A 12467-nucleotide genomic window follows, 5' to 3' on the forward strand; every position below is an offset into this window, starting at 1 on the left:
TCCAGACATTTAACACAGAACACAGTGATTTACCATGCACTGTCAGCACTGCAGTTGTTTTCTCGTTGCCGCACATGCAGGAATACTCCCCAGCATCGTTAAGTTCTAGGCTGAGGATCACAAGCTCTGAGACAGAACCTTCCTGCCTCATTTTGTATTTGTCACTCGGCTTGAGTGACTTGTGCTTCTTCCTCCACTCCACTGGAGCGGCTTTTGTCAGCTCACACTGGAAAGTAACAGTCCCGTCTTCTGACGCCTCTTTGTTCTCCATGCCTTTCTTGAAGAGGGCAGGGAGAGCTGAGAAGTTTAGAATGAACAGAGGATGTCAATGCTAACATCTGGACAATGCTAAAAACCTGGCACAGATATTGAAGAAACTGGGCCCAAGTGGTTTTCATGCTGTGATCCATGGGCCATAACCTCCCTTTGCTTAAACCTTCCACCCGGCAAAATTTTATCTCACGCAGCAGAAGACCGCAAGATTAAAAATGCTCCTTCACAATTCTTTGCCTAGGGTGATCCATAAGAAACAAATCAATGGACCAGTAGAATTAGTAAAACTTGCATACACTGGAACCAATGTTATTTCAAGGCACATGGCTGCCTGGACATATACATTATAGAGGACAGGAAAAAGACATACTACAGAAATGACAGTGTGGCAGAACCCTCATTATACAGAACTTCATTTAGCCAAAATCCACTGTGTGTTTCCTTTCATGTGCATCTATGTTGTCTGCATCCTTGCAGAAACAGAGATCTGGTTCCTAAATATTTGGTTGCTACCTGGGGTGACAGAATGCAAGAGATATTACTCAGTCTATAAAGGCTTCTCCACATAGGGCTTTTATCCTGCGATTGAGATTGTGTAGCAGTCACTCATGGATGTCTGTGGGTTCTTTACTTGATGTCGTCAACCTCCGGCGCCCCTCCTGTGGTTTACAAGTATTTCCGCAACTTAATTTGAAATGGAAATAATGTAGCAACAAAAAGATCCGAAGCCCCACAATAAGAGGAGCTAGACCACAGCACCATCTAGTGGCTGTAAAAATGAAACATACAGAACTCGCCGATATAGGGAAAAAGTGCGGGGGGAGGGAAACAAATGTAAAGGAACGATTTTAATCCTGCAAAAAATCCAGAAGCAGAAGCCCCAGTAAAATCACGGGATAAAAAGACTCTGTGTGGAGAAGCCCTAAGGGTTGTAAACCTCTTTGGACCTCTTAGTTACACAGGAGAACAATCGAGGACAGATAGATATGAACGGCTGTTCTCCTGATTTTACATGCATTGTATCTGACAAAGGGAAATAGAACCTTAGATGTACCCTTCACGGCTAAGGAAGCAGAAGTCTTCGAATCACCAAATGTGCAGCTGTAACCTCCAGCATCTGCCAGTTCCAAACTGTGAATGAGAAGCTCAGCAATGACGCCTTCCAGCTTCATTTCATATTTGTCACTCGGCTTGAGAACCTGACTGCCCTTCCTCCACTCCACTGGAGCTGCAGCCTTGGTCAGCTCACACCGCAGAGTAGCTGTTCCACCTTCTGCAGCCTCCAGGCTCTTCAGCTCTATTTTGAAATGTGGAGGTACGGCTGAAGATCACAAAGAGCACATTAGAAGTCTCAAAAGGTCATCACAGTCAGGAGATTCCAGGAAATTCCTCTTATCCTGCAGCCTATTTACAGTTGCGCTTATCTGACTTCCAAGGAGATGTCAACATGAGGGGGAAAACTGATACGCCCCCATCCTGAAACTTACGGGCACCATATCACTGAGAAGAAAGGAGAACCTACAGGTGGCTCCCAATTTTGGCTTTGGCTCTAGTTCTTTGTTCCTTGAACATCACACACACACACACACACACACACACACATGCTACCCCCTCCCCTCTCTCGCTGGAATTGCCCATCAACTGGCATGAGGACAGGGAGTTCCCTAAAACAGATATGCCTTGTGGCTCAGGTTTAACCTGCACAGGAGTGTTGCGTAGCTCTGTATATTCTACATGGGTTCCCTGATGTGATCTACCAACTGGATGCATTTTCAGTCTCTGCAAACTGACTGAGTTCTGAGAAAATGGGCAAGCTATCCGAGACAGATGTGATGTTGTGGACAAAACCTGAGAGAAAGTGCACAGCAGACAGTAGCATCTTGTCCTAGAAGGTATTAACATGCCCAGCTCTTAACAAGGACTATGTTAACTTAGAGAATTTAATATATCCAACAGTTGATTAAAACACGTATCCTTTTTCCAATGACCTTTCATAAAACAAAGGGCAACCCACGTCCAACAGGCCCAGCGCTACTTCCGGTTTGTAAGCAATTAAAGTTACAATTAATTCTCTCCCACCAGCCACCCCAACAAAAATGCATTCCTTTTTATATCATCCATCCTGTAGACCCATCCCTTGCTTCTATACTAGCCTTCCTCAACCGAGTGCCCTCCAGATATGATGGAGTACATCTCCCATTATTCCCAGCTAATATAGCGATGTTAATACACATAGCAATAGTATGCATACATAGAAAGACAAAAACAACAGATCCAGGAAAAAAGAAATAAGACAATTACCACTATATTCGTCAAGTGGCCTGAGAATCTAGACAGGAAGAGATACTATAGAATGTTGCTATTTTTTAATATATATATAATATTTACCATGCACAGTTAGGGATGCAGAAGTCTTTTGATCTCCACATATGCAAGAGTAGTTTCCAGCATCCTGCTCAGTGACATCATGGATTGTCAGCTCAGCCATGTTATCCTTCTGTTTGATTTTATATTTCTCACTCAATTTGAGCACCTTTTCACCTTTCCTCCATTCCACCGGAGCAGCCTTGCTTAGTTCACAGCAAAGAGTGGCCACCTCACCTTCCATCGCTTCTTTGCTTTTGAGCTCTTCTTGGAAACGTGCAGGTAGAGCTGAGGGATGTAATATTGATAGAGAGCGTGTCAAGACTCAGATATTCTAGTCCCCACAAGAGGTCCGCCAAGCACAGCTCTCGTGGAAGCTCCATTCAATTCAATGGGGGCTTTTGAGAGAGCTGCACTTTGCAGATAGCACCCTTTGGCTTCCTTTCCCCAGCAAGTGAACAACAAACATAAAGCATTTTAAACCCTTTTGAAAGAGCAATGCCATTTGATCATACACCAAAAATCAAAATGTCAACCGTTCTGAAATTCAAAACATTTCCATTTTAAATTTCAATGTAACCTTCATGTTTTGAATTTTAAATTCAAACAAAATTTTAAAATTCAAACAAACAAAAAACAAACAAATGCTGGCCACTGACTAGCTTTCAGCTTTTTCAACACACACACAAAAATTGAAATGTTAACCCGAACATTTGCTGAAATGAAATAATTAATTACTTGTTATTTCATTTCAACACATTTCAAAGTACAACTCTTACAGACAAACAAGGGCATACAAATACTTCTCATCGTAAGTCATTTGTGACTCACATTCAACATCCCCACAAACATAATATACGTATAAGCAACATCACACAAACAAACAAAACATAAATGTAAACATCATACATAGAAAGCAGAAAGAGAGCAGTTCTATAGTCCATAGACAGCATCCCAGGGACCATAGGATTGATTGCAGGGGGAACCCTCCAGGGTCTTACTCAGGCCTCCAAACTCAGAGGGGCTGTCCCGATTCGAAGCCCGCTCACCTGGTTCCCCCCAGCCACCGCATTAGTTTCTGCACTGGCTCTCTCTTCCGACCTCATAGGGAGGGGGGAATGGGCATGTTGGGGGTGTGACAATCTGCAAGGAGGGAGTGGCTATGGACCCAAACCATCTACACCCCTCTTAACTCCAACCACACCCCCAACACCAAGAGAAATTTAGACAAATTCCAAGGCTCATCTAACTGATTTTCCATTTGGGTGGTGGGGAGGCAAAATATGCCTCCTTCCATCCTGCAGGCAAGAACCTGGCAGGGCTTTGGACAGAATGGAGTCTCCGAGATTGGTGCACTCCATCATTATCCCACAGCACACACTGTAAGACAACTGAACACTGCCAGGCAATGAAAAACCACCAGATTTCTTCCCCAAAATGGGGAAAACAGAAACAGCACGAGTTCTAGAAAGTTCAGTGGAAAACATAACTAAGGAAGGATTTAAAAAAATATGCAATAAACAGCTGATAAAATAAAATTGGAAATAAGAATGTTAGAAGTAGAGAGTCGGAGAGATAATGTTAAAATATAAGTACAGAATTGGATGAAGAAACAATGGTAAGCAATGATAAGCACACTTGAAAGGGAGCTCTACTGAACTTAATGGGACTAGATTCTGAGTAAACAACAATAAAGATCAGGCAGTTGGTGCAAAGTTGAGAACCTGCAGATTTCCTTGAGTTTTGCATGTCAGACAAGTGTCTGACTGTTCTAACCCAACATTTTTTCCCCAGTGAATTGCATCTTGCAATTTTTTTCACCCATTTGTGCCTTCTGCAGAGCAATCTTATTTAAGCATGGTTACTCAGCAGTAAGTCCCAGTGAATTCTCTTAGACTTACTCCTTAGTTACGTAGGTTTAGAATTGCAGTCTAAGACACCACTGCAGGAATTAAAAACTGAAACCAGTGCTGAATGCAAGAGAAAAAACAAGATGATGTGCCCATCTGCCTTGAGTCCTTCAAACTCTTTTGGAAGTTGTAAATGAACAAGAAATGGTTGACCACTTGCATAATTGCCTCATGAAAAACCGCTCACTGGCCATTTTCAGACAGAGCTGTAAAAGATTATTCTGGTAGGCAGACTACTCATATGCCTTGGAATATGATCTAGATTAGCATTACATTATCCACATTTGTTGCCTGACAGGAACTAATGACAAAGCAGCTCTCTGCTTACCTGGGGAGCAATGTGGTGGCGGTGCGCAATCCCAGTGGGGAGGCGGGGGGGGCAGCAGTGCCAAGTCTGCACCCATGTGGGAGGCAGGGAGCCAATCGGGGGTTAAATTGGCTTGGCAGGAAGAGGTCTTTGTTGGCAGACTGGAGGGAAAACTTCCCTCCCAATAGTCCGCCGGAGGCTGTTAAGAGCAGGGCCTCTGACGTGGCTTCAGCATTGCCATCACTGACTTCCCCACCCACCCATTCCAGGGTAACTCATTTCTTGCCATGGATTACGGTTAGTCGCCGATCAATGGGGCTGGGAAGGAATTTTACCTGCACACAGATTGGCACCAGTATGCAGGGTTTTCACCTTCCCCATTGCAAGAATATTAACTCAGTGATATTTGGTTTTGTTTGGCTGACGAGTATAACTGTTAAGGGTGGTTATAAAACTTTCAATTCTAAGTCACAACTTTGTAGGCGTGGAAGGCATTGGGCTGGATCCACTGGGAAGGGGAACGGGATTGGGCACCCCATTTTCCCCTTCAAGAGGGGGTCCTCCTTAAGGGACCATGGGAGGGCGTGGCATTAAGACCCCGTGGGGCTGCAATCTGGGCCAAACCCCAGGGAGGCAGAAAGGGGCTCACTTCAGTGGTCTGTGCTGTGGGGTGTGCCTCTGCCTCCTGCCCCCCAGAATGAGGCACCTGGCAGGCGGGCCAGGTTGATGGGATCAGACTGCAGGCAGGTAGTCCGATTAATGGATCCATGCCCTATGCCCCCGCCAACTCTATTCCAAGCTGAACCAGTAAAGTTGTGGCCAATTATTTAACCCATCCAAGTCTATGTCTGAATTTGTTTCCCCACCTCCCTGTCCTGCCCCAAAGGGACAAGGTCGGCCCTGCCACACACAATTGCCTGCTAGGGGCATATTTGCCATTTTCAGATTAAGGTTTACAACTCCTGAAACAGCATGAAGTGTTCCTCTGACTAGCTGTGGCTTTTCACATACAAAAATTCCAAGATGTAATGTTGTTTTGACTCAAGTGTTGCCTAAAACGGCCATTTTTCAAAATGCTGCTTTGATCTTCTGCCAGTTTGCTTGTCATTGTGATGAAAATGGTTGCTTCTGTCTAAAACAAGGAATGGAAGTTTGGTTTCTTCCTAAAGTTCACAGAAATGAGATACCTGTGTGAAAATGGGTAGCTAAAAACAGCTAGATCATGAAGGTGACCTGTGCAATTCATAGAAATTTTGTAAAGGTTCTCAGCTGTGACTGTCACGGTCGCACAGTCAAAGAATGCATTCTCCGAGCTGCTTTTGCACCATATATTGGGAATTTGTCTTCCATGTCATCCAACCCACTGACAAATTTGCTGATCAAATTTGCAGATGACACAAAATTGGGTGGGATAGCTAATACTTTGGAAGACAGAAACAAAATTCAAAGTGATCTGGATAGACTGGAGCGCTGGGCAGAAAACAACAGAATGACATTGAATAGGGATAAATACCAAGTTCTGCACCTAGGAAAAAGAAACCAAATGCACAGTTACAAGATGGGGGATACGTGGCTCAACAACACGACAAGCGAGAAAGATCTTGGAATTGTTGTCCATCACAAGCTGAATATGAGCCAACAATGTGATGTGGCTGCAAAAAAGGCAAATGCTCTTTTGGCCTGCATTAATGGAAGCATAGCTTCCAAATCCCGGGAAGTACTAGTTCCCCTCTACTCAGCACTGGTTAGGCCTCATCTGCAGTACTCTGTCCAGTTCTGGGCACCACACTTTAAGAAGGATGCAGACAAACTGGAGAGGGTTCAGAGGAGGGCAACAAAGATGATCAGAGGACTGGAAACAAAGCCCTGTGAGGAGAGACTGAAAGAACTGGGCATGTTTAGCCTTGAGAAGAGAAGACTGAGGGGAGATATGATAGCGCTCTTCAAGTACTTGAAAGGTTGTCACAGAGAAGAAGGCCAGGATCTCTTCTTGTTCATCCCAGAGTGCAGGACACAGAATAATGGGCTCAAGTTACAGGAAGCCAGATTCCGGCTGAACATCAGGAAAAACTTCCTGACTGTTAGAGCAATACGACAATGGAACCAATTACCTAGGGAGGGGGTGGGCTCTCCCACACTGGAGGCATTCAAGACGAGGCTGGACAGCCATCTGCCAGGGATGCTATGACTTGGATTCCTGCATTGAGCAGGGGGTTGGACTCGATGGCCTTGTAGGCCCCTTCCAACCCAACTATTCTATGATTCTATATGATTCTATGAAATTGGCCACCAAACCCAACACCAAAGATTGCTTTCCCACATGCCCTATAGTTGCAATATTTAACAACTCTAGACCTGATTTTAATATCCTCTATGTGAGCAAATAAGAGTGTTCAAACTACAGTACAATTGCGCTCATTTCACATGCCAGCAAGGTGATGCTCAAAATCCTACAAGCTAGGCTTCAGCAGTATGCGAACCGAGAACTACCGGAAGTACAAGCGGGGTTTCGAAGAGGCAGAGGAACTAGAGATCAAATCGCCAACTTTCGCTGGATCATGGAGAAAGCAAGAGAATTCCAGAAAAACGTCTATTTCTGCTTCATTGACTACGCTAAAGCCTTTGATTGTGTGGATCACAACAAACTGTGGCAAAGTCTTAAAGAGATGGGAGTACCAGACCACCTTACCTGTCTCCTGAGAAACCTGTACGAGGGTCAAGAAGCAACAGTAAGAACCAGACATGGAACAACCGATTGGTTCAAAATTGGGAAAGGAGTACGACAAGGCTGCATATTGTCGCCCTGCTTATTTAATTTATATGCAGAGTACATCATGAGAAACGCCGGGTTGGATGAATCACAGGTCGGAATTAAGATTGCCGGGAGAATTATCAACAACCTCAGATATGCAGATGATACCACCCTAATGGCAGAAAGCAAAGAGGATCTAAAGAGCCTCTTGTTGAGGGTGAAAGAGGAGACTGCAAAAGCTGGTTTGAAACTCAACATTAAAAAAAAACTAAGATCATGGCATCTGGCCCCATCACTTCCTGGCATATGGAAGGGGAAGAAATGGAAGCAGTGACATATTTTATTTTCTTGGGCTCCAAGATCACCGCAGACGGTGACTGTAGCCATAAAATTAAAAGACGCTTGCTCCTTGGGAGGAAAGCTATGGCAAACCTAGACAGCATAGTAAGAAGCAGAGATGTCACCTTGCCGACAAAGGTTCGTATAATCAAAGCTATGGTTTTCCCAGTAGCAACGTATAGCTGTAAGAGCTGGACTGTAAGGAAGGCTGAGCACCGAAGAATTGATGCCTTCGAACTGTGGTGCTGGAGAAGACTCTTACGAGTCCCCTGGACTGCAAGGAGGTCAAATCAGTCCATCCTAAAGGAAATCAACCCTGAGTGCTCATTGGAAGGACAGATAATGAAGCTGAAGCTCAAATATTTTGGCCACCTAATGCGAAGAGAAAACGCTCTGGAAAAGACCCTGATGCTGGGAAAGGCTGAAGGCAAAAGGAGAAGGGGACGGCAGAGGATGAGATGGCTAGATAGCATCACCGATGCAATGAATATGGACTTGAGCACGCTCCGGGAGAGAGCGCAGGACAGGAAGGCCTGGCATGCTATGGTCCATGGGGTCACGAAGAGTCGGACATGACTGAACGACTGAACAACAACAACAATGTGAGCAAATAATGACCATTGGGCATTGGGATAATTTCCAGAAAGCTGACCCAGGATGAAACACAGTTGATACGTTGCCTTATGTGGGAAATAGAGACCATCAGTAGAGACCATCATACAAGCTTTAAAGTAGAGTAGATTAAAAAGGATGAAATGAAAAGCGATGAGAGCCATGTGGAGGCTCCAGTAAGTGCCATCCAAACCACCATCATGGAGTCATTGTCACTCAATTTATGATCAGCCCAACAGGACTCTCAGAGATTGCTATGCTAGCATATAAGCCAGCAAGCACCCATGTCATGCACCAATGCTACAATGCAATTAGAACTGGGATTTTAATATACTTTTGCAAGTTCCCAAGTAAAAGCTCTCAAATATCTTTTACTCCAAGAGATATGTTATTTCAGATATCACAGTTCTGTGAAACCTTGCCTTTTTTGGATCCTGAAACCATTAACACAGGAGATACTTTGAGAGGAATCAGAGATATATTTTCAAAGGAGAAGAAGGTACTTTCGTTAATTGGAGGAGAAAGACAGGGAAAAAACCTGGATGATATCTGAAAGAAATGGTTCAAGACAGCTGAACTGACTACTAGTAAAGAGTGTGAAAATTAAGAAAACAAGGAAGTACTCTAAACAGAATGCACAGAATTGTACCATCCAAGACACCAGGCTTAAAATTACACAAAATATTATGTTTCAGAACAAGTGTCTAAGTTGTAATGAATTCCTTTATAAAATTATAGAAGTGTTGGAGTTTTCAAGAGGTGTCAGATTAAAAATCTTTCAAAGATAGTTTCAAGTTGAAGGAACTTATCTTAGTGATGAGTTACGTGGCTGTTATGTGGCTGGGATTTGCTGCATTGATATAGTATCTTCTTATTGGAGGTTCAGTTCTTAAGCACCAGACCAAGAACATGGGAAGTGTAGAAGCACAGCAAGCAATAAGTGCACGAGATGAAGCATGCTCAGTGCCCCACTGTCAAGGACCATTGCACTTGTCTAGCACTGCAGAGATATTATTCTGTGCCACCAACAGATAATGCAGGCCCAAAGGTTTGATGACTGGGACTTAAGTTGAAAACACATCCATAACATTCAGGGTGAATTTGTAATGCTTTCACTGACACTGGAGACAGACATGGTATAATATATTTTACCCAGCAACCGACAAGGAGACAGACAGATCGAAAGAAACAAAGAACAAAAACCATGAACCAAGACAACACAAAACCAGGAATTTGCACAGAAAAGGCAGATCCTGAAACATCACTGATGTAATGTGGAATGTTTGGTTACCATGAACAGTCAAGACAGCTGTTGTCTTTTGGTCTCCACAAAGACAGATATAATCTCCTGTATCCTCCACCTGCAGATCCCGAATCAAGAGTTCGGCTACAGCACCCTCCTGCCTCATTCTGTATTTGTCACTTGGCTTGAGGGTTTGAGGTCCCTTTTTCCACTTCACCTCAGCACATGTTTTGGTCATTTCACAATGAAGAGTGGCTGTGGTACCTTCTACAGCTTCCCTGTTCTTCAGGCCTTCTTTGAAAAGCACGGGCAGAGCTGAGAAGATGGCAATACGGGTAGAGTGAAAAAGTTAAGTGGTAGAGGAAAAAGGAAATTGAGTCCATTGAACTTTTACCCCCTTCCATGCAACTACTGAAGTTCCATCACTCAGGGACAGTGAAAGGCTTTACCCACTGCGGGAAACACTGCTTGTCTCAGTCTCCCTAGAAAATCTTTTTCCCTAGAAGAGATGTATGGATAGATGTTATGTGGACTTTAGAAAGGGTGTGGCCTTGGATGAATGGGGACAAGTCAGGGTGGTATCTGAGAGACACCTGAATTCCAAGCTACCTAAGGAAGACCCCCTCCAAAAGCAATACCTTAATGGCACCCTGAGGACTCTTTTGAGGTTATCATTCAGGAAATGTTCTGGATATTAAGGGGTGGTGAAGTTAGCACTTCCTATGTTGTATCTGTTTGCATGGAATATTGTACATGTTATAAACATTGCTATCATCTCAGAGGTGGGGGTAGGGTCTTACATGTCTGGTTGAGCATCCTTAAAGTTAAGATGGGTTGGTTAGGACTGGAATACAATCAACTAATAACATTTCAGTTGAGGTGGTCTTCAGAAATGCCAGTGATTCTACGATAGTAGTTTCAAAACTATCAAGTTTATGAAGTAGGCTCTCCCAGTGAAAATGAAGTGACTAAATAAGAAGGGGTCTACAGCTCAAAATATCCAGGCCTGGCAATCAACCCAAAGCAATGGAGTGATCAGCAGAACTACATAGTTCTTTTTTACCCTTGACTTCTAAAGATGCCATGGTCTGCTGTGCTCCACACACACAGCTGTAACTTCCAGAATCCGTTAGTTCCACGCCTTGGATGACCAGCTCAGCAATGGCACCTTCACGTCTCATTTTATACTTCTTGCCTGCCTTCAGGGTCTTGTGTCCTTTCTTCCACTCCACGGTGGCAGACGATTTGTTCACTTCACACTGTAGAGTGGCATTTTTGCCTTCTGTAGCTTCTTCATCCTTCAGGTCTTTGGTGAAAAGCATAGGCAGAACTGCAGAGTGAAGGTAATATGGGACAGGTATCCATCAATGCTAGGGCCATGAAATAATGCTCTGCCAAAATCTGTTGTCCAATTTCCCAAAAGTTTTCTTCCCCAGTAAAAGAGGCTTCCATTTTTCTGCCTCATTCTCAGGGCACTTTAGCATTTCTTTTGCATTTCTTTTGGTGGTGTTTTTGAGCTTACTGAACCATTAAGAGGTGGCCAAGGGTGCTGTGTGAATTCTGTCTTTCTATTACACATCTCTCCATCAGTCCGCAGCCTTCTCGGCTGCCTGTGCTTCCTGATCCAAAAAAGCTCCATGTGGGAGAGTTAAATGCCTTTCCCTAGGCTTTAATTGATGTGTGGGAAGCTGAGGAGGCTGCAGACTGATGGAGAGATTATTGTACAATGAAATACAGCACTTTTATGCGCACTCCTCATCTACCTCATGACTACGGTAAGCGCAAGAACTCCACACCCCATGCATGAGGTATTTCACCGAAATTTTCTTCTCTTTCAAACATTTTTTCAAAGGCATTTCTTTTCTATCAAATTGAATGAGAACGTCAAAAAAAATGTGGAAGAAATGTTCAGCACAGCACTCTCATGAACTATTCTTCTCCTAGCAAGCAACCAGAAGTTTTCTTTCAATGTAAACAGTTATTTATTTGGGACTTGGGCTGCTATTACATTAAATAATTTTATCCCGGTGACAATTTAGATCCCTTAAGTTCACAGTCATCATGTGCAGTAAAGCCTGACACACTCCTGACTTGTTCAAAGCCATTAACTGTCCCACAAGGCTGAATTTGCACCTGCCATTCCCTATTTCAACACATCATCTACTGCATCACATTACACCCCATGATGGGTGGTGGTGGTGGTGAGGAATGGACATCATTGGGAGTAGAGAATTATTATTATTAATAATAATATCCTGCTCTTCTACTAAAGTACCCAGAGTCACGTACAACCTAACCATAGTTGCCTCTGTTCTCAAATATGACACACTGATAATCTGGGCTGGGAAGAAGCAGAAAGGGGCTTTCATCTCCCCTAGCAATCCTTCATGCCAAGTTCTAAGGAAGCACCCCTGCCTTGCGCCCCCCCCCCCCCACACACACACACAGCTCTACTTAACACAGAAAATCTGGGTCTCACCAAACCAATACTGGGTGAAAAAAAATTGACTTGTTTTCCTCAGGAAATAAAAGTATTATAAAGATCCAAAGAGGCCAGTATTATAAGCCTGTTACTTTGCAACTGCCCTGAGGAAAACATACATTCACTTGAAAGGATCCACTTTTTCTGTTGTGAAGAGAAAGTCACAGAACCCACACCAAAATGAT

General features: G+C 43.7%; 1 protein-coding gene across 1 annotated transcript in view; it reads right to left on the minus strand.

The window, feature by feature from the left end:
* The window catches only part of OBSCN (obscurin, cytoskeletal calmodulin and titin-interacting RhoGEF), a 294672-nt gene that overhangs the window by 170693 nt on the left and 111512 nt on the right, over positions 1–12467 (minus strand). The window contains exons 41-45 of the mRNA XM_084859836.1: positions 10864–11130; positions 9849–10115; positions 2662–2925; positions 1328–1594; positions 34–297 (exon numbers count right to left, since the gene is read on the minus strand). Coding sequence (XP_084715962.1) covers positions 34–297; positions 1328–1594; positions 2662–2925; positions 9849–10115; positions 10864–11130 — 1329 coding nt within the window. The remainder of the gene's footprint in view (positions 1–33; positions 298–1327; positions 1595–2661; positions 2926–9848; positions 10116–10863; positions 11131–12467) is intronic.

The sequence above is a fragment of the Heloderma suspectum genome, chromosome 5 (assembly GCF_057233095.1).
Source record: "Heloderma suspectum isolate Gila_16-S chromosome 5, 16-S_ref, whole genome shotgun sequence".
In the NCBI taxonomy this organism is placed as follows: Eukaryota; Metazoa; Chordata; class Lepidosauria; order Squamata; family Helodermatidae; genus Heloderma; species Heloderma suspectum.